Below are 27,793 nucleotides of genomic sequence, written 5' to 3'. Positions count from 1 at the left end.
TTGTGTGCAGTGCATTGTGTCCGAAAACAGTGAAAACGCCCCGCGCACGTCTTACTTTACACCCGCGGAATGTGGCTAGCTTACAAACTTTTTCACATTTTCATATTTTATGGTGAACGCTTAGAAAATTAATGGTATAAAAATAACTCATCTTCTGCTCAATGGTATGAAGTGACTAACCTTTTGTTCGAGAAACCATCCTAAAATGGAGTGGTTTTCGATGCTTCAATGTATGTTCTCGATTCTGTGGGCAAACCCTCCCGTTGGGAGCTATGGCGGTAATACCATAGAAGCCGAAAAGCCGGGCAAGTTACAATAAATATCTCTTAATATTCTGCTCGACTACTTATTTCAGAATGCAATTCATGAAATAATTCACACTATAGCAATGAGGAAAAGTACACGTTTTATAATCAATAACGTATGAACAAAGAGTATTGTATAGCACTACGTACTCCGGCAGGTAGACTCTGTTACGTTGATTTAATATGTTACTATCATCTCTGTGGTAGCAACCAGAACGCGATAGAATGACATTAAGCGCCGCGCCGAAATAAAGAAAGAAAAATCGTCTTTATTGTCACACATTTGTGTAAAATGTTACATTTGTATCATAAAAACATCACCTTTCTACCATCGAACTGCGAGGTACCGAAAGAATCTGCACCGTTACGTTGTTGAAATACCATCAACACGTACGAAGCGTTTTGCTTCTTCCTTTCTCATCCGCACCGCAAAGGCCTGGAATGCCCTCCCATCTTCCGTCTTCCCCGATACCTATAATCTGGGTGCCTTCAAATCAAGAGTGAATAGGCATCTTCTAGGCAAGCGCGCTTTATCGAAGGCTGCATCATCACTTACCATCAGGTGTGATTGCAGTCAAGCACTTGTCTATATAATAAAAAAAAAAAATTGTTAAAGAATAAAAATAAAAATAAATGTGTGACAAAGGAGCTGGCTCAGTATAGCTGCATACTATAGCGCGCAGCACTGGTTTTCAGCCAGCCCCATTATCACTGAATCCTCGCGACTAAAAAATAACAAAATATTCATAAAAAAGGACAATAACATATAAACAAACAAAAGATATTTTTACATTAACACAAGCTTATTTACCCCTGAAGGGCATCGTGAAATACAAAAGCATCAAAGAGGTAAATAATAAACAAAATCTAAAATTATTAAACATGAAAAACTAAAATCAAAAATAGAATATAATGTGAGTGTCTTTGGTGTGCATAAAGGAAAAATTATATAAAAGTACTAAAAGGTGTGAACAGTAATAAGTTTTTTTAAATTTTTTTTTTGTTTACTGGTGGTCATTGACTACTAACAGTAGTCGACTGCCAAAACACGATCATGTTTTCTCGCATTGTCTCGCTCACACTCATTGGACTTATACGTGGCTTATATAAATATATATGCTTTAACTATATATATGTAGTATTAGTATGCATTGTACAAGTAATGTATATAATTAGCAAATTCGGGTATTGCAATATTCCGTTTTATGTAATGTTTCTTAAACCAAAGGTTGTCTGGAGGACATCGCTTCTAGCGATAAGGCCGCCTTTGTGCCTGGCTTTCTATTTGTATGTGCAATAAAGACTTCTTTTTCTTCTTCTTCTTCTTCTATTTAACTAAACGGTATCTGCTTTAAACAAAGTTCAGGTAACTTTGTAATTTTTAACGGCAATTTGCAAAGTGCAATAATAATGTAAGCTAATCATAAAGTCAAAACTTAGATAGGTACTTACTATCAGAAAAAGAGTTACTATTCGTTACATATATTCACCCTATTAATAAGCAAACATTTTATTCTAAGGTCTATGCAACAACATGCCAGATTGGTTTGGGTACATTTACGGCAGTGACCTCTATTATACGATAGTACGCTCATAGAGGTCAGTGTTTTACGGCTATCCTCAAAGTAGGAAGAACCTATTTCCCTAGAGACAATAATAAGGTGAGCATTTGGTAATGATGAAGTTCATGGGTCAATGTTACTTTCGTTTAGAGGTCATAGTATTAACCCAAGTAAACTTTCAAGTCAAGAAACAACAGGAAGAAGGTCTTGAGTAAAAGATTAAATTCCTAACAATGAACGACTTTAAAACTAATCTTATTTGTTTTCTTCGTGATTTTCACTTTCTCGACTTCCTGTGTCGGCTGTTATAAATTATTGTTATACATTATTGCGTCCCGCAACTCGCAGGAAAAACGATATCTATATCCCAATTCTATGTAACTATATTATGGTGTTCTGTACTTCTTCTTCTCCTCCCTCTGCCTATCTGTCGTCGTCTATTGTGATGAGTCTGTGTATGATTTGGGTAAGATCTATTTATTCCGCTTGATGACTTCCGCGTGTTTTGTGTTTAATTAATGTTAGAGTAATTGATGGTTGTTGTGTGTTTTGTACGCGCTGGTCTGGTTGAGTATTGTGTAAAAACACAGTGTCACCTAGAACTTTGCTGAGAATGATTGACGTATGTATGACTGCTTGTTTTTGAAGAATGCTGATGTGAATGTTCGTGCCTAACTTATCTATATATTTTGTAATACTCTTAGCGATTAAACCTGTTGCACCTACAACAATTGAAATAACAGTCGTTTTAGTATCCCACAAACGGCTGACTTCAGTTTTCAATAAATGATACTTACTCAACTTTTCAATCTCTTTTGGCCCTATATTGTAATCAGATGGTACTGCTATCTATTAAAAATGTTTTTTTTTGTCGATTTATATTATAAAACTAATCTTTATTATAATCCATATTACAATATAAGTATATTGATATATTGCATGGAATATCCGACGGCTATTATCGCTCATAGAAGAACCCCACTTTCTAAGCTGTGTGTGTGTGTGTGTGTGTGCGGACAGTTGTTAGACATCCCTGGCGCAGTGGTGTGCTATGCGGCCTTATGAAAGGGAAGTCACGGGTTCTATGCCCGGGAAAATTCGGAATGGTAAATTTTTGAATTTTCTTCTGTCTGATCTGGTGATAAGAAGGATTCGGTCCTAGCTAGTTACCATGCTACCCACGAATGCGTTCCACCACGCGGTTTAGTGTCCCAGTTCAATGTATTATTCAATATAAATGCCTCTAGCCAGTGGCGTGCACTTCATACATGCACATAAGCACTGCATACCCAAATTATTTTATATAACTCGTATTGGAGGGGATTTTTTCCATTTCATGCCATGTACCTGCTTTATGCATACCCTGGTCGGAAACCCTGTGCACGCCACTGCCTCTAGCATGTTAGGTCGCTATCATCTGAGACTGCATTATCACTTTCCGCGATGACCGATGGATGTAGGCGTCACAAGGTGCTGAAGTAGCGATCCTACGTGAAAACGTGGCTAAGGTACAGTCACGGGGAACCCCCTAGAAATGACCTATGTCTAGCAGTGCTTGCCTTACACAGTTTCATCATCATCATCATCATCATCATCATCACATAAATCATCAATCGGTCTATGTGATGATGAAGATAAGACTCTATAAGCCAAGAAATATATTAAGAGTCTGCTATGAGAAAATGGTAGAAATAGTTAACAATGGAAAACTTTAAAGCAAAATCTATCACACGGAACGTTGCATCGAATTCGCGACGGGCATATCGCTCGGCGGAAATAGGAAAATATGAAAACCCGACGTACTTTCCACTCTCGGTACATCGGTCGCGTGATTGTTGAAGCATGTTTTGTTAAAAACGAATATGTATTCGGGGTTCCGATCCATAGATTTTTCCCTAAAACCAACCTATAAAAGCCTATAACAGTCCACAGCTGGGAATTGCCTAACGGAAGGGTTGGTGATCGAAATAAAAGGTGCTAGTTATTTATTTATTTAGTAACAAAAATTAAAAAATTAACGCAAACAGGACAGGACGTACACAAGGACAACTTATCTCTAAAGAGTGTTCTTCCAGAAGCCCTCGATTGTGAGCAAAATTCAAGTAGAGCTGGCGACTGTACGACGGCCGACTGGCGCAACGGGCGTACCTTCTTTCTGAGTCCAAGTCCGTGGGTTCGATTCCCACAACTAGAAAATGTTTGTGTGATTAACATAAATGTTTTTCAGTGTCTGTATATTATATTTATTACGTATTATATTCATAAAAATGTTCTTCAGCTAAATATATTTAAAAAAAAAAGTAGGCACTTAAAGAAATTACTGATACGAAGAGTAACAATGCATAGACATGCACCGATATACCTCGTATAAATACCAAATGTAAACTATACTGTATTAATACATTAAATAATATATGAAATACAGAATGAAAGGTTTATGCTAATAAAGTAATTATATAGAGAAGCCTAATAGTGCTGCTTCAGCCTAATCTGAACACTCATGATGATGTAGTAAAAAATAGTAGCAGGTTTGTTATGAGAATGGCAGTTACTTTTAACTCACATCTTCCTTTTGAGTCTCTCTTTTTCTTTGCTTTCACGCAGTTTACAAAATGAAACGAGTTTCCTTGGCACCAGTGCTGCAGAAACGGCTCGAAGGACTAATGTAATAAGTTTGACGGCGGTGTAGCAACAGAAAACACAGTGCGTTTTTGGTTCTAACGTTTTCGTTCTGGAAAGGAGAATGACCAGCATAGTATGGATCTTGGGCCACTTTCTAATATTTCTGTATCTGGATAAATGTTATCATAAAATATCTTGATTATCCTTATTTCAATTTTTTTTTTTTTAATGGAACCCCAGATTCAGAGGAAAATTAAGGTTATCTTCAATGAGAGTCACAGGGCTCCAAAACACAACACTGCATTCGTTTATGCTTATACGTAGGAAATATAATTATTATCTCAACTCGACGTAAAAAACACAAACCTGCATGCGAGTGAAACTAATTAAATTCAATGCAGGCAATAATGACAGTGATATAAATACGGGTGCATTTTCGATACATCTCGGTCTTGGATAAGACTCAGACGATGCAAAGATACCTCCGGGTGTCTTAGATGTGACCGATTTTTTTTTTTTAGATTATATAAATATAGATTTTTTAGATTTTTTTTTTTTATTCTTATTGATTAAAGGGCTTTTATTTATCAAAATATGTCAGCCCTATCGTAACTTTCTATTCTTGTACAACTTATTAATAACTACTTCTATAAAAATCATATATCATTTTGGCTTCCCCAGAAGTTGGGGAAGACAAGATGGTATGAAACACACCTATATCACTAAGGTTTAATTTTAAATCCCTTATTAATGTCCTTCTACCTTGATCATTACGGGCACATTCGATCAACAAATGGTGTACATCTTCCACTACCCCACATACATCACAATTTGGAGAATCCGATTTCCGCATTAAAAATGAAAATTTATTGGATGGAACGTGCCCAGAACGCAACCTATGCGCTATCTTGATCATAGACCTATTTAACTTACCAACTTCGAACCAAGGCTTTCGAGGAGGCTGACTCTGTATGGTTCGATACCAAATTCCGTTTTCTTTAGGACGTCTATCAAAATATTCTTTCCACATATCATAAATTTTACTTTTATATTTCACGGTTACCTCTGCGTAGTTTGGCATTACAAAAACCTCACTTCCCTCCAAACATGCAGTTTTTGCTAACAGGTCAGCCTTCTCGTTTCCTCTTAAACCTATATGCGATGGTATCCATTGCAGTCTCAGTTCGACAAAACTTTGCAAAACGTTATTAATCCTTGCCAAAATGGCATACGCTACCGGAACACCTCTGAGCCCAGAGGCGCACCGAGCTAAATGCTGCAAGGCACTTTTACTGTCAGTAAATATCACAACATTTTTGTATCTCGACGCTTCCACATATGCCAAAGCCTCTGAGATTGCAAATAATTCCACTGACATAATACAAACATTTGAAGTTATTTTAAATAAAATGTTATTAGAGCCGGAGTCATGAAACGCTGCTCCCGAAATTTCGTCTGATTTAGAACCATCCGTATATAATATATGATAATCACCATATTTGCTATTTAATTCCTGTACAATACAATTTCTTAACGAATTTATTTCATAAAACCTTTTAGCCTGTTTAATACTATCCAAGTCTGTACTTATGACCTTATTAATGTCAATATTTGTGACCCAAGTATTCAATGTGAACATTTGCAGAGAACTACATGAATGTAACTTCTCATGCTTAATTTCATTATAAATTATAGGCACTAATGGAGTCTTTCTTCTCCGCCAATACCTACTATTTTGACGGAGTGTATAACAGTTATTTAACAGTTCAATAGTCGTATTTTTAGAAAAGCTTAGAGTTCTAAAGCAGTACTTAGTTGCTAAATAATATCTTCTCAGATACAGCGGCGGTAGGCATAACTCCGACTCCATTACATGAATGGGTGTGGTCTTAATAAAACCCCCAATTATTCGCAATGCCTGGTTTTGTATTCTGTCTAACTTTTGTATGTGACTTTTTGCACTATTGTCATATAAAAAACACCCGTAGTCAAGTCTACTACGGAGCAAAGATATATAAAGTTTTCTTGAATGCTTCGGGTGGACCCCCCAAGACGGACCAGTTAAAATTTTTAGTAAATTCAAAATTTTCATTGTTTTTTGACTTAACTCATTAATATGTTTGCTCCACAATAACGACCGATCCAACCATATACCTAAGTACTTAACACGGTGCTGTTTAAAAAAGAAGGACACTGCACCAGGGGACGATGGGGTTACATATTCTATGATTTATAATCTTCCTGTATGTGCTAAAGAATATTTACTTAAAATGTATAATTTCATCTTCAGGACAGGTTATATTCCTAGCCAGTGGCGTAGAATACAGGTGGTTGCTATCCCTAAAGCAGGAAACTCGAATAAATTTAGACCTATTTCGCTTATATCATGTTTGTGCAAAATAAAAGCCCTTTAATCAATAAGAATAAAAAAAAAAAACTCTAAAAAATCTATATTTATATAATCTAAAAAAAAAAAATCGGTCACATCTAAGACACCCGGAGGTATCTTTGCATCGTCTGAGTCTTATCCAAGACCGAGATGTATCGAAAATGCACCCGTATTTATATCACTGTCATTATTGCCTGCATTGAATTTAATTAGTTTCACTCTCATGCAGGTTTGTGTTTTTTACGTCGAGTTGAGATAATAATTATATTTCCTACGTATAAGCATAAACGAATGCAGTGTTGTGTTTTGGAGCCCTGTGACTCTCATTGAAGATAACCTTAATTTTCCTCTGAATCTGGGGTTCCATTAAAAAAAAAAAATTGAAATAAGGATAATCAAGATATTTTATGATAACATTTATCCAGATACAGAAATATTAGAAAGTGGCCCAAGATCCATACTATGCTGGTCATTCTCCTTTCCAGAACGAAAACGTTAGAACCAAAAACGCACTGTGTTTTCTGTTGCTACACCGCCGTCAAACTTATTACATTAGTCCTTCGAGCCGTTTCTGCAGCACTGGTGCCAAGGAAACTCGTTTCATTTTGTAAACTGAGTGAAAGCAAAGAAAAAGAGAAAAAAACCAATGAAGTAAAGGGGTTTCAAAACACCAAAGATTGAGTAAATAGTTGTATAAATTTTAAATTAGAATTCGTAACCAAAGCGTTTACGTAACCACTTGAGGTCAAAGTGGCCGTTACGACAAAATGCCAATATCATAAGTAACAACCGAATATTATTGACGTTTTGTTTCATAATTATAATACATAGGGAAGCCAAGGTAAGTCAAATAAAACTGACATTTACAAATAAAGTTTTAAGCGATGGTAGTGAGCAAGTATCTACCTAAATAAATATTATTACTTGTAAATTAACACACAAGATGAGTAAACTTTATAAAAATTTACTTACCTCAACAGTTTCTTGGAAATTATTATCAAGAGCCATAAGCAGTTCAGATAAGATGTCATAAGAAACGTCCTGGAATAGGTTATATAATTTTTCCTTTGTCAATCTGGCGGCTAGGTCATCTGGCAGATTGTTACGCCACTCTTCTAATTTTTTATTTTTAAAATCCAAATCCATAAATTTCTTGAAATCAGGTACTTCGGGTTCTTTGCCTGCTTTTGTCATTTCTGCTTGTTTTTTTGCTAATTGACTGTGGAAAATCGTTAAAAAATTATTATTAGACAAATATCTTTATTTTTAATTATTATATACGAGGGGGGAAGTTCGTGGAATAGAGGGGATGGAGTGAGGATAGGTGCACTCGCTTAGTGTCATACTAAATAGGGTCTTAAATGATAAATTGAGTTTCAGCTATATTGCGTTATTCGTTTACGAACACTCGACTGCTTTACAAGTCAATCCGGAAGAAAAGTGAAACTATGGAGAAAATTGAACCTGCTGTGATAAAAGTCAGTGAAAGATAGGTACCGAGAATGCTCACACCACTTCAGGAACGGCAACGCGTCGATACGTCAAACCAATTCTTTTAGTTCTGTGGAGACGAACCTGCGCAGATTTTGGAGCGGATTGTTACCGGCCATGAGACATGGGTTCATCACTTAGAGCCTGAGTCCAAACAAGAGCAAGTCTATGCAATGGCAAAAAAAGGGAAAACCACCGCTAAAGAAATTCAAAGTGTCGGAGTCGGCGGAAAAGTCGATGGTTATTGCATTGGGATTGTAAGCGGATAATACTGATTGATAACAAGGAAAAAGGAAGGGCCATAACCGGAGAATACTACGCAACAATACTAGAAAAATAGAAGGAGGCCATCCGGCCCCATGTGATTTTTATTGGTTCTTCAATTAAAAAAATACTTAAGGGGTAAAAAATTTGGCTCATTTGGATAAAAAATATTTTTACGATGTTTTAGAAAAAATCATTCATAGATCTATTGAGCTTAAGGGTGATTATATCGAACAGAATTTCTACAAACAAAATAAAGTATCTACAAACTACAAAATCGGAAATAGATAACTAATTATTAGTCAATTAAGTTTTGTATAAAATGAATTTTAATACCCGGTTTTTACTGTTTTAGGCTTGATAAAATATAGATAAAGGTGTGTTCACTAGGCGCTTAAATTTTAGTCAAATAAGATTTCGCCATTGTTCTTTAAGAAACGTCTTCTTGAATCACAAACAACAACAACAATTTTTTAAGAAACTTCAGCTCTTTCAAAGATACTCACAAAGACAGGACAACAGTCAAAAATTAAGAAATAAAGCTTCATTCATGCATTCATGCTATTAATTGTTATGTTACTAAGCTATATTGTAATTAAAGAAGTATTAAATGCTAGCAGAGGGTCCACCCAATGGTAAACGGTAAACCATCAGGTGAATGCAGGGCATGGCAGGTGTAGGCACACATCCTGCTATGTGGCGCCCTCTGACCATCGAGCTATATATATATGATCATTAAGAGTGGTGCAGTAACTATAACAAAAATAGGTAACATCATCATCATCATCATCAATTTAGCCCACTGAATACCACTGCTGAAATAGGTGTTTTGAAGGGAGTTCCAAAGCAACTTGCTTTATGTCATCTGATGCATAAAGATGGGGTTAATGATGACAGCAGATGGTAGAAGTACGAGGGGAATGCTGCTGGTCAATCCCTGTTATATTCCCTTGGACGCCCCGTAAAACATCCGAAGGCAGAGGACAACAAATGTATTCTGATCTACCGTAACCCCACGGTTTATTATACTAGATTTGACGTCCGCGAAAAATACAAGATGCAGCATACTGCTATATACTCTATACCTACATCAGTAAATCAGATACCAAACAAATTTCTTGTTCAATTGTACTGGAAGGATCTAATATTCAAAACTATGATATTAGGTACAGATACTATTTCAACATATTTAAAGAAATTCGCAGTTGCTCTTGGAGCTTTAGGCACCCACTATTTTAAATCGCAAATGCCCGGCCTGAGGATTATTAAAATGATTAAATTATACATTGAATACTTTGAATTCCCCATATCAAATGACTGCATTAATAATGTTTGGCATAAAAGCAGCACTACATATTAGTCGATAGCAGTTGGTAAGCTATGATGACCCAAGTCAGTAAATGGATGGGTGCCCGTCTTTGGAAGTATGAAAGATAATTTGTTATCCATTAGTCTCAGCTCCTATCAATTACAAGGAATAGTAATCGTTAAAAGAAACAAACTCGCATTGTTAGTTGATTTGTATGCTAATAGTTTACCATGAAAATTTCTAACAGTTTTTATTTAGTCCTAGCGCTGAAGTCATCGTAAATGTGGTTACACTTCATGTATTCAGTATTGTTATGCCTTAAATGAGGGGTTTTCTGCTGCCCGCTGAGGAGATCTGTCCTGTATCTCTAATCATATTCATCATATCTACACAAAATTTGAGCAAAACTAAACTGATTAACCTATCCAATACAAAAGAAATATTTAAATTGATTTACATTTTACAGAGTTATGGTGACAAATTGTCAAACAATTTCACTATCAAAGTTGAATGTCAACCTATCCTATACAAAACAATTATTTAAATTGATTTACATTTGACAGAGTTATGGTTATAAAATTGTAAAAAGCTTTCACTTTCAGATTTGAGTTTTAGGATAAAAAAGTATCCTATGTCCTACTTTGTAGTATGAACTCAAATTGTGCAGTTCCATTTGAATTCATTCAGTAGTTACAGCATGATGCGCGGCACAGATACAGAAAAATATTACAGTTTAGGGTTCAATATAGGTTATAGAGTACCCTCCAAAAAAAAATTACAGAATGTGCAGTACAGTGTACAGAATTCGACCCATTACAGTTTTATTATAAGTGCAGATATTTATATATATATATATACTAGCGGACCCCAGCGCCATCTGTCAGGCTAATTTGTGAATCTAAACCATCCAAGGTGCCACCCAAACGTAGGTATACCAAAAAATTCATTCAAATTGGTCCAGCCATCTAGGAGTTCAGTGACATACACACACACTCAAGAAATAGCTGCAGATATTTATATATATATATATACTAGCGGACCCCAGCGCCATCTGTCAGGCTAATTTGTGAATCTAAACCATCCAAGGTGCCACCCAAACATAAGTATACCAAAAAATTCATTCAAATTGGTCCAGCCATCTAGGAGTTCAGTGACATACACACACACTCAAGAAATAGCCATATAATAAGATTTTGATTTTCATAATTTTTGGTGCATTAGGTGTAAAGAACTATAACTTTAAAAATATTCAGATTACAGTGGCAAAGAAGAAGAAATAATGAAAGAAACATACCCTAACATACTACAATAGGATAGCAGCATCACTTTACACTTAAGACATATCAATAATTATGGTACCATCTAAATCAAGTTTAACTGTATAACTAAACTAACACAGATCAAAAGCAAGGCCTTACATTGAAAACAAAAATAGCAGATATTCAACAAACATCATTACCTTTAAATCAATCAATATTGTATAAAAGACACTAACATTCTAAAACACTGCAGTACATAATAGATCATAATAGATTGTAAAATACATTAAATGTGGGTTAAATCACATACCTAAATGTAACTTCAGATTCAAACTAAGGCAGAACCACAGAACAATATTACTCCAAGGAGAAGAAGTACAACTACATACAAAAATGTGCAGACTATTCGCCGCCACGCCATCTATTAATAGTTTGACGGCCGATTGGCGCAGTGGGCAGCGACCCTGCTTTCTGAGTCCAAGGCCGTGGGTTCGATTCCCACAACTGGTAAATGTTTGTGTGAAGAACATGAATGCTTTTCAGTGTCTGGGTGTTTATATGTATATTATAAATATTTATGTATATTATTCATAAAAATATTCATCAGTTATCTTAGTACCCATAACACAAGCTACGCTTACTTTGGGACTGGATGGCGGTGTGTGTATTGTCGTAGTATATTTATTTATTTATTATTTATTTAATAGTTCCACACAACGAAAATTGTGGCGGGAAATTATTGAATGAAATTTTGGAAGTTTGTGAACTGTGATGGCTGAAATAAAAATATTTAAAACACCGTAGAATAATAATTCGGTGTTTTACATATTTTTATTCCAGCCATCGTAGTTTGCAAAATAGTTCTTTTTACTTATTTTTTCGTATGCAGATAGAGTGAAGAAAAAACAACATAGGATTTGGTTATATCTATTATTATTTTTATACATGTTTTAAAATAGTTATTTTTCTTAGTAATGAATTTTTACTAGCTTCTGCCGCAAAAGTTCTGTTTTTTAAAATACAAAACCTTTTAATGCATATTGCTAACACACTATTAAGAATATGAGTAGTGTTTTCAACTTTATGAGTCATGCATCCATCTAACCAGCTGAAGGATATTCTGTCCTTTAATTTTATATTTAATGTTTTTTTTAACTCTCCCGTATGTGAATTCATATTCAAAAATTCATTAATGTAAGTTGCACATAACTCAACGCATTGTATGAACTCAGCAGTAACATAGTTCAAGCTAGACTTTCTTTCATTATATGCCTTAAAACTATTAAATATGTGCACTGGTTCTATAGAATTCGATAGCATAATTTCTTTGCAACATGTATTATTTTTAAGTTTTTTAAATACAAATCCACATACATAGGCACATGCCTAGTTCTCCGCATTATCCTCTGTGTCCTCATTAATGTCAGTAACATCAATATCATACAACTGATTAGGTGATGACACTGGTACAGGCGTTCTAGTTTTTAAATATGTGGTCATATTATAGTCGTAAAAATGTAATAGGCCCGTTTTGACATTTGTCATCGCGACGTAACTAGTTATGGAACCATAAGACTCTGTACTCGATACTCACGATAAATCAATTCAAGTTTGTATCAGTACTGGATTGATATTATTATGTATTGTAAAGTGTTCGTTCGTTCAAAGTATTCCTTTAACTTCACAACCAATACGCGTGACTGGCTGTTGATTATACGTCCACTTTTCAACATGTTGAAACAGAGTTAGTACTATATAACAACAAACACAAAAATCGAGTCAAATCACTATGTTTAAATTAATGTCCAAAATAGAAGAGCCATAGTTAACGTAATAGTAAACAATATATATCAAACTTAAACGAGCGCACAGTCAACTTTACAAGATGAGGAACGAAAAACTGCGCAGTGCGCGCGTGGACGCTTCAGTCATGTGCCGCTTGGTCAGATACATCAACTCAGACTCATTATTTAGAACCCATTTTGAGAACCAAGTTCATTCGTTGCAGTAAAAATAACTACACAATATTTAATTTCGATATTCAGTAAAAAAATGGTTACAGCTCTAGTATAAAAAAAAAAAAGACTGAGAACGTAACTGTTTTCGGAACGTTTCGCAACAATTATAAATTGCATGCTACTATGAAGTAAGCGCAAAAAGAATACTCGCGATATATTCTTTCGTATTATTTAACGTCCCAAAAAAATTCACGTATTTTTTAAAACACTGTATGTAATTGATTTTTATTTTTTTGTTTCTTTCAGTTTCGTTCCAAGTTACATTCTATGGTCTTGCACAAATGTCAAAACGGGCCTATTACATTTTTACGACTATAGTTAATAGTGTGTTAGCATCATCTTCACAATTTTTACTATTACATTTATATTTTAAACTATTTACAATGCTGGTTTTCAAACCAGCAATAAATTATTGCACATTTGGGTTAGGATTGGAACCACAGTGGCCCCGTATACAACCAAAGAGATTTTCTAAAGGGTCTTGGTTTAGTCTTCGGGTAGAAATTGCCAGTATTTTTAATTTTTGCAAATTATGCCAAAGCCTTTCTACAGCCCCAATTGTTCGTATCCACCCATTGGCCGAAGGAGGGGTACACACAAGCCCCAATAAATTTAACATTCTTAAAAAATGTTTTTAATTCTGAGAATAGCTCTAAATGTCCACTTGATTTACTGAGATTTGATGAAAATTTCTTCCCTCTTTTTAAATCTGGACTTTCAGCATTTAATGCATCAAAAATAGAATCTATTTTGCTGATGAGTGTTGCTGTAACTACAACATCAGGGGAAATGTGATCTGAAAGATACAAAATGAAATAAAATATCAAACTAACCATAATTTAATTTTAATAAGCATAAATTAATCTGAACAAAGGAAAAGTAAATTTCTATGCCTGCTTATTTCCTTTACTAAATTGTCATACAATTTTCGGTTGTTATAAATATCTGACAAACTAAAGTAACTACTGAATATATCAGTTCAAAATCTATAATAATGTAGACACTGCTGCTGCTCACTGTTGCTTTACCATGCTAAAGGGTGTGCATTTATGGTTTTTTTTAATTCAAGGTCTTTTGTTATGATATGTAGGACTTGTCCTATTTGTAGCAACTCAAGATACACATTAATATATAAGCAACTTACTTGAAGACACTTTAGCAAACAATCCTGCAGCAACCGAATGACTTAAAACTTGTGCTGCTAACTTCACTTTCATTTTTTGCTTCCCATTTGGATTAATATGTTGTTCTGTGAGTGCAGGTGCTAATACGAAATTGGGATTTTTATTGTCCACTTTAAAAAAGTCTTGGATATGCTTCCATTTTGCCAGTCCTGAAATCGTAAAACAACATTGCAGTACCTACCAATTTACTTTTTATTGTCTTATTTACTATTGCAGAATACAATTTAATCATAATATATAAATTTAGATAGTACCTGTTGTTCCATGTATTGAAAAATTTTCTGGACATTCAATATTGTGTTTTAAAAAGTTGTTCCTAAAACACTTGAGGAGATGTGGGGGATCCATAATAGTCACAATTTCATTTCCTTGAAGTTGAAAATAAGGTGTCCCTAGTGTGGACCCTAGGGAATTTATGGCTCTTACATTTACTCCATCCATGTCACACACTGTTGCTACAACTTTTAAATTGTTTAAGTAACATTCTGCCAATACCTAAAATAAAAAAAAATGTGATTAAATAAATATAAAACAGGTATCTGCATAGAATAATACAAAGGTACTTTCCACCATCTGTTCCTCTGCTTATAGGTAGGGTTATTATGTATAGGTTTAATATTATTTAAAGTTAATATGTTAAAATATTACAGTAATTGTTCAAGGTATCTTTTAGAAGGTAATTGAAATTTTGCTGATCATACTTCTCACCCCTACTTCTACTGTATATGGAATAACTACAAAGTTTAGTAAAGGGAGTAGTTATAAAATATTAGTGTTTATCTACGCAAGTCTTTAATAATTGCTTGAAGTCTATCAGCTGTTACCGATTCTCCTGAGAAATAGTGGGCTATTGGTTGCTTCCACCTTTTTCTTAATCCTACCAACATAAAAACCAATGCATGTGATGCTATTTGTTGGCTTCTACCTTGGGAACCATGATCCTGGTATCCTTCAATCTTGTCTGTTCTTGGATTATATAACAAATTTTTTCGAATTGCCATCTCGTCAAACATTAATGTACACAAATTATCAGTTTTTGACTGTGTTAGTGTAATTTCCTTTAAATTTGCCATAACTTTACTGTCAATTCCACAAGGTAAATTTACTTTATTTAAAAGACTTTTTAAAGTACCAGGGTTTGGCAAGCAAAACAATCTTCTGAGCAATCTATAGCATGCACTGGATTTTTTATACATAGCCAGTGCTATGATTTTTTCATTTAAAGTCCAGCAACGACCATTTAATTTTCTAGGTGTATTAACCATTTGGCTTTGTAAAAGCACACCAAATGCAGGTTTTAAATTTTCATTTAATTTTTCTAAGTACTTACTCTTTGAGAGAGTCTAATAGTGATTTTCTACTTGCTGCAGAATTTTTGCCTTTTTTTAACATCTTCTTCAGTCTGTGTATTTTATTAATATACTTCTTGCACCTTTTAAAATGTTTGTTAATTTTTGTGTTCTTCAAATTGACAGGTTGAGTCACAAAAGTAATCTGGAATACAGAAATATCCATTTAATTTATATTACAGTTTGTATATTTTACTTTGTTTAGCAATTACATGTCACTTGCGTTGATGGTGAAGAGTAACATTGTGAAGGAACCCACATGCCTGAAAGTTGCATGCATGATGATGTTGGTGAAGATTATGACAGATTGATTGTTACACTTTCACACTCACTGTTCAAGTGATCATCATGAAAATTTTGAATGCAAATTGTCACAAATGAAGAAAACAAGATTTCTTCCAGTAGAAAAAAAACCTGAATTTTATTTACATTTATCTATTTGAATGTGAGTGAAGCTGCGGGCAAAACTATTCGTAGTAATGCAATCACTAACCCGTCTGCCCAGCATGGTGATTATAGACATACCCTTCCCTCTTGAGGGCTTTAGTCCAGCAGTGTACTGTTTTAGTCTATAGATGATGCATGATACTTACGTCCAATTGCTGTGCTTGAACTTTTAGAGGCGAGTTAGGCAGATATTGTATAAAAGATGAAGACACAGTAGACACTGAAGTTGTCTGAAATAAAAAATGCAGAAAAAATTACAACCCTTTTTTAAATAAAAAATTTATAAAATTAACAAAAAAGTTTTAAATATCATACCGTTGAATCTTCCATTTGTGACAATTCAGCTAATAATGGTGGGAACAACAAATTTGGAACAGCATTAGGATTTAACCTTTTCATCGTCTCATTTGTGAAGGCACTGCGATCAAAATGCTTACTACACAATAACTTATGGCCTCTATAATTAACCTATGGTCTTTCAACTCCACTTCAGCAATATTTTCAAAACAATATTCAGCCCAAAGCCGAACCCTGAAACAAAATAACAACACTAGTAAGTAATATAGCAAAACCACTTTAGAAGTTAAAGAAATTAATGGTGTTTTTAGGAAATATTTTAGTCATTTAATAAAACGGCGAAGTGATAATTACATAAACTATATTACCTATCTTGCTAAATTAGATGCCTTTCCAGCTCTCGGGAAAGAATGAAAAGTAAGTGTAGGGTCTTGCGCAGCAGATACACCACACTTCACACACTTTCTATATTTATCTGCCATGTTAAACAACAATAGAATAGAGTCCTTTCTCACAATAATAAAAGAGTCCTGTCTCACAATAAAATTAGTCCGTCGTCTTGTTCTATTAGGCTCAATCGCACTGCTGCGAGTTTCCTCAAGCAAACAGGGAGAGAAAAGTAGAAACACTTCGGAACAGAAAAACTTTTTACAAAGAAAATATGAAAAATTGCCGTTCGCTCCAAACGAAAACTTTTCATGTAAACTTGTGAACATAATATCCGGTTCCGACATTCACTTGTTTTATTGCCACTACTCTAAATTCCAGTACCGATTGCTGGCAATACGAGAAAACATCGATTGAAATTGATTATGTAAAAAAGATTTTTAACTATTTTAAACAAATTAACACATGACGTTTATCAAACTATAGTTTTGAAATTAGTAAAATTTTGAAATATGATTGTTTTACTATTATTTTTAACAAAAATATATTCACTGAAGTCGATAATGATGATTAATGAAATCGATTATTAAATTTCCATCGACTTTTTTTCTAATGGTAGCACCACTGTTTTTTTTCTCTTTTCCTCTTGTATATCTACCATTTCATTCTAAATGTTTCCACATACAGTCTGTCATAGCTTCATACAAAGTTGTTACCCCCTGGGTATGGAGGGTAGAGGTAAGGAGAGTCATCTTATATGGGAGAAAAGTTGAAAAAGTGTCCAGTTGTTGCGCTAAATAACAGTTCAAAAATCCTCCACAATGGCGCTGGTGGATGCACAGGGTATGGTATGAATGTAGCAATCGTAGATGAATTGAAGTATGCCGAGTTAAAAAATTTAATGTCATTATCGACTAAAGTAGTTAATTATTGAGAATTTCAACAACTTACGTTGTACAAAATATTGTGGTAAATATAACCTTACTTCCTTGTATCTCCATACTTCCTTGTTTATTTTTCAAGCCTACTCTAACAATATTTATATTTGGCGCTTCTTTTAAGAGTTACCCTGATGCAAATGTGGCGCCATCCTAATTTAATACATTTGACGACACTTTTTCATATACACAGATGACTCTCCTTACCTCTACCCTCCATACCCCTGGGCAGAACAAAGGATGTTTGTGTTTCGGTCTGACCGGCAATAATCAATACTGCGCAGTCGCCAAATAAATCAATGCAGGGTTTGCATCCCGGGAAAATATTAGTAAGAGTTTACAATTTACCTGCAAATTAAACTGAACCTTTTAAGCATACACATAAGGCTTGTTTTAAGCAGATTTTTAGCTTTGCGCCCTAACGATAGCCTTATAGAAAGAGGCGCGCAATATGTATCATATACAGTACTGTACACAAATACGTATACAAACACATGCACACCTACAAACACACAGATGGATGCGTCCAAATGAGTTTGATGTAATTCACGAGTGTGTGTATCACAATACGTTTTTAAAATATGGCAAATAAATTTTACTTACGGTCTCCCCCAAAGTTTTCAACGATGTTGTATAATAACATCTCTCATAACGTCTCTGCTTAAAACTTCGCCAAAGGTGCTTATTATTTATCAATAATATTATTGTAATCTGCCTGGTCTTGGTACTCCATGTTGTTAACACAATATAATTTCACAAGCAAACTAATAAGGTATACTACTAATCGATTTTAATGTCTGCTTTTGATTCACTACGGAATAAATAGAAAATAGAACATTAACGTGTTTATTACGAAACTCATATTTTTACCACTGCAGTGTCCATAGATTGTACACTATACTAGGGATGGCGATCTGAGATCGATTAATCGAAGAATCGAAAAATCGATTCTTCGATTATTATAATGCAGAAAATATCGTTTTTTTAAATCGATATGAAGTACTGTGTCGATTCACTGAATCGATATATCACCCTTGTAAATCGACATTCGATTTTTTCTGTTTTGGTATAAACCATACAATTATTTGCATTTAGTTGAATGTGCTTGAATTATAAGAGTGCTGCCGGTTAAAGAGTTAACTACTAATAAACTCGCGAGATGGCTGTATGTTTAGTATCCTTTACTCGCCTCTCTTTAATAAAAAAGTTACGTTTGTAGTCTTTGACTTTATGTATCTATAATCTGTGACGATTGCTATTGCATTATTCATTTGTTGTATGGAGGGCATGGAGTATAGAGGTACTCCATGATGGAGGGTAAAGGTAAGGAGAGTCATCTTATATGGGAGAAAAGTTGAAAAAGTGTCCAGTGTATGCGCTAAATAACAGTTCAAAAATCCTCCACAATGGCGCTGGTGGATGCACAGGGTATGGTATGAATGTAGCAATCGTAGATGAATTGAAGTATGCCGAGTTAAAAAATTTAATGTCATTATCGACTAAAGTAGTTAATTATTGAGAATTTCAACAACTTACGTTGTACAAAATATTGTGGTAAATATAACCTTACTTCCTTGTTTATTTTTCAAGCCTACTCTAACAATATTTGGTTTGGCGCTTCTTTTAAGAGTTACCTTGATGCAAATGTGGCGCCATCCTAATTTAATACATTTTGACGACACTTTCATATACACAGATGATCCTCCTTACCTCTACCCTCCATATATAATGTTAATTAATACAAGTAGCGCCATCTATGGACATCGAGGTAAAAGTTTGTCTATTGTCTATGTATGAATGACTTGCATTAAATCAGTCTATAGGAAACCAACAACTAACGACTTTTATTAGGTTATGGGCTACTCAGATTTTGTAAAGTAAATTAAAGTTATTGCGTTTTTAGAAGAGTTATTGTTAGTTTGTTAGTTTATTTTACGCGTACAAGTCTTATTGCGAGTGTGCCAAAGCTCAAGGGTCGTGAAAATTATGATGACTGGGCGTTCGCCGTACAAAACTTGCTAGTTCTTGAGGACACTGACAAATACCTCAAGCAAGAAGCAGCGGCGACAGATGCAGCACAGGCAGTAGCAGATGCCAGAACACGCGCAAAATTGATCCTGACTATTGACACATCATTGTTTGTGCGCATAAAGGAGACGAAGACAACAAAGGAGTTATGGTCAAAACTCAAAGCTCTATTTGATGACGCGGATTTTCAAGAAGAATAACTTTGTTACGTCATTTAATCTCCATCAGACTAGAAACATGTGCAAATATGACTAGTTACGTTACGCAGATTGTGGAAACTTCGCTCCGATTAAGCGGTACTGGATTTATTATAAACGATGATTGGGTTGGGTCATTATTACTAGCTGGTTTACCAGATAAGTTTATGCCAATGATCATGGCAATAGAGCATTCCGGGTTCCAGATCACGGCAGATTCCATAAAAACAAAATTGTTAGGTATGGAAAATGGCGGCTCTGTTGAAGTGAATGGAAATGACAACTCAGCATTTATTGCTCGAAGTTGGCAGAAAAAGAAACTTGGTAAAGTTGGCAGCAATAGCAAAAATGGCGGACTCACTCCGAATATCTATGCACCGAGTACGTCAATGTCAAACTCAAATGACAGAAATAATAAAACAATAACATGCTACAAATGCAAACAATCAGGACATTTCATGTATCAATGTCCATTTAGAAACGAAAAAAAAGAGAAGAAAAAGCAAACAAATGCATTTAGTGTTGTTTTTCTGAGCGGTAACTTGATTAAATGTGACTGGTATGTTGACTCGGGAGCCAGTACACATATAACTACAAACGAAAGTTGGTTGACAAATAGGACGAATTCGTCAAGTTTATTTATTTCATGTGCCGGCGACGTAGATGTCACGACGAGTTTCGGTTACAAGGTTACAGTGAAGAACGTGTTGTGCGTACCGACTATTGCGACTAACCTGCTATCAGTCAGTGAATTGATAAGAAATGGAAATAGTGTTGTGTTTGAACCCAACCGATGCCTCATACAAAACAGATTAGGCAATCTAGTTGCGGAAGCTGAACTTGTAAATAATGTATACAAGTTAATCTTGCAAAATGAGACTTGTTTGTTATCATCATCAACAGTAGATGGACAAACATGGCATAGAAGGCTTGGACACTTAAACAGTACAGCTATGAACAAGATGAAGCAAGGTTTAGTCAATGGAATGGATTACTCAGACAAATTTGTGACAAGTAAGTCTAGCTGTCAAATTTGCTGTGAAGGCAAACAATCAAGATTACGCATAAGATTGTGCACTCAGACATCTGTGGACCGATGGAGTGCAAATCCATTGGTGGTGCAAGATATTTTTTGCTATTTATTGATGACTTCACCAGAATGACCTTCATATACTTCAATGATTTTAGAGATTTTTTGAAACATGAAGGGGTAATTCATCAAAAATCAAATGCTTACACACCAGAGCAGAATGGACTCAGTGAAAGAAGCAATCACACCATTGTGGAGAGAGCTAGATGCCTACTTTTTGAAGCAGAATTAGATAAAAAAAATTTGGGCAGAAGCTGCAAATACTGCAGTATATCTCAAAAACAGGTCTACAGCTTCAGGTATTGAAAAGACTCCATATGAGATGTGGTTTGCTAGGAAACCAGATTTACAACATTTCCGTGTATATGGGAGTCCAGTGATGGTGCACACACCAAAAGAAAAAAGAGCCAAGTGGGACAGAAAATCAAGAAAACATATACTTGTTGGTTATAGTGATAATGTCAAAGGTTGCCGAATATATGACCCAGTAAAGAACAAAGTCACCACAAGTAGGGATGTTATAATACAAGAAAAACCCAAGCGTCAAGAGACAGTAACTGTTTCTCTAGAAAGCACAGATTCAGTGGGGGAGTTGGTAGAGGAATCTGTGGTGAAACTTGAACCCCTAAACAAATCAAGTTCTTCAGAATCTGATTATTTGGATGTTGAAGAAGAAGAAAGTTTAGAGTCAGAAGCTTGTGGAGAAAACCTGAACTCTGAACAGACTAGTTCAGCTCCACAGAGTACAGAAGAAGCTTCAGATATACCACACGCATACTCTACTACACCAGTTTCAGAAGTAACAGAGAAGCGTCAGAGGAGAAAGCCAGATAGATACGGTATTGTCAACATGTGTGCTACAGCTACAGGAGAAGATGAACTGGCATATGCAGAGGCCATCAGTGGGCCAGAGCGACTGATGTGGTTGCAGGCCATGGCAGAGGAGCTGCAGTCATTCCAAGACAATCAAGCATGGGAAGTCGTCGATACTCCCAGCAACGCGAGTGTAGTGCAATGTAAGTGGGTGTTTAAAAAAAAGTTTGACTCAGACAATAAAGTGTCATATCGTGCGCTGCTTGTAGCCAAGGGTTTAACCCAGAAGGCTGGTATTGATTACCAAGAAACCTTCAGTCCAGTGATTCAACCCTGCGTTTGTTGTTTGCCATAAGTGTCCAGTTAGGCATGGATATCACTCATCTAGATGTGAAAACAGCTTTCCTTAATGGTCATCTAAAAGAAAGCATATTTATGCATTTACCTGAAGGTTTTCCCATAAATAATTCAAATAAAGTTTTAAAGTTGAGAAAAGCTGTTTATGGATTAAAACAATCACCTCTAGCATGGTATAAAAGGGTTGAGGAGATACTATGTAAATCAGGATTTAGAAAATGTAAATTAGAACCCTGTGTATTTGTTAAAAATCATAGTGATAATAAGAAAACTATAGTTGGACTGTATGTCGATGATTTTCTAGTATATTCAAATTGTAAGTCTGAATTTGATAATTTAATAGAGAATTTAAAATAAAGAATTTAGGTCAAGTAAGAAATTATTTGAGCATGAGAGTTAACATTAACAAAAGCACCAATGTAATTACTTTAGATCAAGAACAGTATATTAATCAGTTACTTGAAAAATTTTATATGTCTGAATGTCAGTAGAAACTCCTATAGAATGTAAATTGAATGTTGATAAGTCTAATGTATGTGAACAAAAGCTACCTTATCAAAAATTAATAGGAAGTTTAATGTACTTAGCTGTCCTAACTCGTCCTGATATTTCATTTTCAGTCAGTTATTTAAGGCAGTTTAACAACTGTTATTCTTATGTACACTGGAATTGTGCAAAAAGAATTCTGAAATATTTATCACAGACTAAAACCTATTGTTTAAAATATTCTAAAGAAAGTGCAGAGCATGTAGGTTTTGTGGATGCTGATTGGGCAAGTGCATCACTTGCCCAATACTGGCAGACGCTCATATACTGGTTTCTGTTTCACTAAATCAGGCGCTGTAATTTCTTGGGAGAGCAAGAAACAAAGAACTGTTGCTCTTAGTAGTTGTGAAGCAGAATATATGTCTTTGTCGGAAGCATGTCGAGAAGCAATATATTTACAGAAGTTAGAGTTTGAAATAATTGGTTCCTGTACATTTGTGTAAAAATTATTATGTACAATGACAGTCAGAGTGCATTAAAGTTAGCAAATAATGATCAGTCACATAAACGGTCCAAACATATTGATGTCAGGTATCATTTCATCAGAGAAGTTTTAAGAAATGATATAATTGAAGCTAGATATTTGTCGACAGCTGACATGCCTGCTGACTTGCTAACCAAAGGTCTGCCAGCTGTTAAACATTATAAGTTCATGAAAGATTTTGGAATTGTTAATTTAGAATAGCCAAGGCAGGACTGTATACTGTATTTGTTATTGTATATTGAGTTTAAAAGTTTTTTTTGTGTAGCTTTACCTCTCCACTGTATGTAATACTTTGAAAGTGTTGTTATTTTGATAAAGTGGGGGTGTTAGAATATTATCAAATATAATGTTAATTAATACAAGTAGCGCCATCTATGGACATCGAGGTGAAAGTTTGTCTATGTATGAATGACTTGCATCAGTCTATAGGAAACCAACAACCAACGACTTTTATTAGACATAACATGACACTTGACATCCAGAGGTAGTATTGCCATTGCTCAGATATAAATAAACTACTACTAATTTGGTAGTTTTTAATTAGCAATGGACCCCCAATTTCAACTATTATGGAATAAAATGAAGGAGGAGATGAGTCAACAAACGGCTAATATAAATCAATGTATGAATGTAACCATGGATGAAAAACTAAAACCTCTTGTGAAAGACATAGTTGGGTTGAAACTGGAGGTAGAAACACTGAAAGCCAAAACACAGCACTTGGAAAGACAATCAAGGAAAAATAATGTAATTATCCCAGTGTTAAAGAAACCGAAACTACTTTAACTGACCTACTAAATTGTGTCATTACAACCCTGAACGTTGTTAGTGAGAAGACAGGGATAGAAGCTTGGGATAAGTGGGAGATAAGTAACGTTCAAAGAATAGGGAAAAAGAATGATGGTAAAACACGTCCTATATGCATGTCACTCACATTGTACTGGCGGAACTTCTAAGGAATAAAAAGCATCTTCCAGAAAATTATATGTAACAGAAGATTATCCCAAAGAAGTACTATTGAAAAGGAAAGAATTAAAGAATAAACTAAAAGAAGAACTAGAAAAAGGCAAAGAAGGGTTTATCTCCTACGATCGACTAATAATAAAAGAAAACAAAGAAAAACGGAAAAGGTCACCTACAACATCGCCAAACTTACCTAATGACGAGAAACTGAACATCAACAAGACTAAAATGGGCAGAGTTCACTATTTTGACAAAGCGAGATCGCTCTCATTTAGTGGAACCAGCAGCAAGAATTAGCAACTAAGTAACACCAACCGCAAACGGAAAACTAAAAAGTCAGAAACAGAAGAAAAAACAAAACAACAATAAATGATCCCAATCAGGCTGGTCACCTTGGGATGTCCGACCAACACCCTCTGGAATGCTTACAAAAATTAGGAAAATTAGAAAAATTTGAAAATTCATTTAAACCTAAACCTTTACCCAAATATATATTGAACGCCATAAAAGGAAAAGAGAATGCACTAGAAAAAATAAACTGGGATATATTAGGATTGAGCGAAATTCGACGGTTAGGTGAAGAAGTGCGAGAGTATAAGGATTATATATTTTACTATAAAGGGGAAACTAAAGGACTACATGGAGTAGGTTTTATGGTCAAAAAGGAACTAAAAGAATCAATTATACAATTTAGAAGTAAATCAGAAAGAATTGCCGTTTTAGATTTGGCTTTACAAGAAGGAAAAGATCCATGGTCTATTATACAAGTGTATGCACCCACAGAACAAGCCAAGGAAGAAGATAAAGATTTATTTTATGCATCGCTACTGGACACCATTGAAGAAAGCAACAAAAACAAAATTGTAATGGGAGATTTCAACAGCCAAATAGGTTGCCAGCAAGAAGGAGAAAACAATGTCATTGGTCTCTATAGCCAAGGCAAGCTTAATAAAAACGGACAAAAATTAATCGATCTTGCTCTTGAATAAAATTTAAGAATAATGAACACCTACTACAAGAAAAAAATAAACAGGAAATGGACATGGATCTCACCGGATGGGAAACATAAAAATGAAATAGATTTTATATTAACTAACAAGCCTAATTTATTTAATGATGTTAGCATTATAAATCAACTCAATTTTAGTACAAATCATAGGATGGTTAGAGCCACCTTAAAAATAACTAACAAGCGGAAAACAAGAAAACGCATAAAAAACATATCGGATCAAATACCTATTCCAATCCCAGAAAATATACGAAATAAAGCTAAAGAACAACTAGACAACCTTAAATCGAACTATTCCACCCAAGAAAAATACAATGAACTTGAAAAAATACTAACCAAACTAAGAACTGAATTAACACATAACATGAAACGGACAAATAAGGACAGAATAGGATATACAAATAACGCAAGGATATTAATAAACGAAAGAACAAAATTGTTAACAGATAGAAAAAAGAACATCAAAAAGATAAAAAAAAAATTAGTAAAAAGATCACATCAAGTATAAGACACCATAAGAAAAAGACACGTCTCAACAGAATTCATTTTGAAATCGAAAAAACAATCAAGGAATCAAGAGAGCAATTAATAAACTTAAAAATCATTCTTCTTGGATACCAAAAATGAAGGGTAAAAACAAAGGAAACAAGGAAATGGAAACGTCAAAAAGAGCATTGATCTGCAAAATCGCCACCGACTTCTTCAGGGATCTTTATAGCTCAACAAGTTATCAATATCGGCCCAGGGCCCAAACGTGGAGGAAGTCCCACATAGAAGGCGAAACCATGAAAGCCATTCTATCTCAAAAAAACTATAAAGCCCCTGGTGAGGACGGAATGACCGGCGAGTTGCTAAAGGGGATATTAGACATTTTGCTTGGCCCACTGACTAACCTATTCAATAACATCTTGGACAAGGAAGTTGTTCCAGAACAATGGACCAGGTCAACTATAGTGCTAGTTCACAAAAAAGGGGACAGAGACAATATGGACAACTATAGACCAATAAGCCTAATGACAACAATTTATAAAATATTTTCTAAAATCATCTTAGACCGGCTCACTAAAAGGTTAGACGAAGAACGGCCTAGAGATCAGGCGGGTTTTAGAGCTGATTTTTCAACAGTAGACCACATACATGTAGTGAAACAAGTTGTTGAAAAATATAATGAGTATGGTAAATCATACTATATATCATTTATAGACTACAATAAGGCATTCGATTCCCTTTCTCACAACTACATATATAAAGCCCTTGCCAGTCAAGGAATAGAAAATAAATATATCAGACTCATTAGAAATATATACAGCAACAGCACAGCAAAAGTGAAGTTGGAAAGAATTGGAGAGGAGTTCAAAATAAAGAAAGGAGTAAGGCAAGGAGATCCTTTGTCTCCTAAACTCTTCTTAGCTGTGCTAGAAGAAATTTTTAGAAATCTACAGTGGGAAGAGTTGGGAATTAATATAAATGGATGCAAACTGAGATTCGCAGACGACTTAGTGCTATTTACCGATGACCCAGACACTACAAGAAATGCTAAACCAACTAGCATCAGTAAGCCGGAAAGCAGGTCTCACCATCAACACTTCCAAAACGAAGGTTATGACAAATAGGCATAAACAAACTATAAAAGTAAACAACCAAGAGATAGAATATGTGGACGAATATGTCTATTTAGGACAAATAATCTCACCAAACATGCAGATGGACAAGGAATTGCAAAGGCGAGTGAACAACAGCTGGGCTCGATACTGGTCACTCAAAGAAGTACTAAAAAGCAAAGATATTCTAATGCCAACCAAATCCAAGGTATATAACATGTGTATTCTCCCAATCCTCACTTATGGATGTCAAACCTGGGGATTGACAAAAGCTCACCAACAGAAGCTCAAAGTATGCCAACATAGAATGGAAAGGAGCATGTTGAATATTAAGCTGAAAGACAAGTGGAGCATAAGGAAAATTAGGAAGGCCACAGGAGTAATGGATGTCCCCAGAAAGATTAAGAGGCTAAAATGGCGCTGGACTGGCCATGTGGTTAGATCCTCGAAAGAAATATGGACTAAAGAAATTATATCTTGGTACCCTAGAGTTGGCAAGAGGAAAAAAGGACGGCCACAAAAAAGGTGGGAAGATGACCTGCCAAAAGGATGGCGCAGAATAGCCAGAGACAGAGCACAGATATTCATGTAAACAGCATAAATAACTTTGATAAAACCTTAAACAATGTTTAATACGTTCCGTAGTTGTCTGCAAAATTTGTTTTCTGTTATTAAATTATGTGAAAGAGGCATGGTTGTGATCATGAATGTAGATGGGTGTTTTGTCCATGACAGTTGTAGTATACAACACCAGCCTGTTACATCTGCTAATCTATGTGGGTGTATATAGAATGCAGTAGCGTGCATTGAGGCTATGTACAGGGTATGCAGATGATATAAAATGAAGAATTAATGAAAATGAAAATTAAATAAACATTTGCATA

At 34.9% G+C, this 27,793-nt stretch overlaps 2 protein-coding genes and 1 long non-coding RNA gene across 3 annotated transcripts; all 3 read right to left on the bottom strand.

The window, feature by feature from the left end:
* Positions 1-3,925: 3,925 nt before the first annotated feature.
* On the bottom strand, positions 3,926-8,102 carry LOC120635948. The gene is made up of 2 exons (XM_039907157.1): positions 7,851-8,102; positions 3,926-4,055 (listed from the first exon to the last, which is right to left on the bottom strand). The coding sequence occupies exons 1-2, from the start codon at positions 8,070-8,072 to the stop codon at positions 3,966-3,968; spliced, it is 312 nt and encodes a 103-aa protein (XP_039763091.1). The 5' UTR covers positions 8,073-8,102; the 3' UTR covers positions 3,926-3,965.
* Positions 8,103-13,544: 5,442 nt separating this feature from the next.
* LOC120635947 lies at positions 13,545-15,793 on the bottom strand. The gene is made up of 4 exons (XM_039907156.1): positions 15,734-15,793; positions 14,658-14,898; positions 14,364-14,552; positions 13,545-14,015 (listed from the first exon to the last, which is right to left on the bottom strand). Exons 2-4 carry the CDS (start codon positions 14,842-14,844, stop codon positions 13,750-13,752), a joined length of 642 nt encoding a protein of 213 aa, XP_039763090.1. The 5' UTR covers positions 14,845-14,898; positions 15,734-15,793; the 3' UTR covers positions 13,545-13,749.
* A 42-nt stretch (positions 15,794-15,835) lies between these two features.
* On the bottom strand, positions 15,836-16,850 carry LOC120635949. Its single transcript, XR_005659319.1, has 3 exons — positions 16,515-16,850; positions 16,346-16,429; positions 15,836-15,897 (listed from the first exon to the last, which is right to left on the bottom strand). It is a non-coding gene; the product is annotated as an uncharacterized LOC120635949 (long non-coding RNA).
* Positions 16,851-27,793: the final 10,943 nt, after the last annotated feature.

This window comes from Pararge aegeria, chromosome W (assembly GCF_905163445.1).
Source record: "Pararge aegeria chromosome W, ilParAegt1.1, whole genome shotgun sequence".
Taxonomy (NCBI): domain Eukaryota; kingdom Metazoa; phylum Arthropoda; class Insecta; order Lepidoptera; family Nymphalidae; genus Pararge; species Pararge aegeria.
Note: the sequence above shows the minus strand (reverse complement) of the source record. Positions and strands in the feature narration are given on the sequence as shown.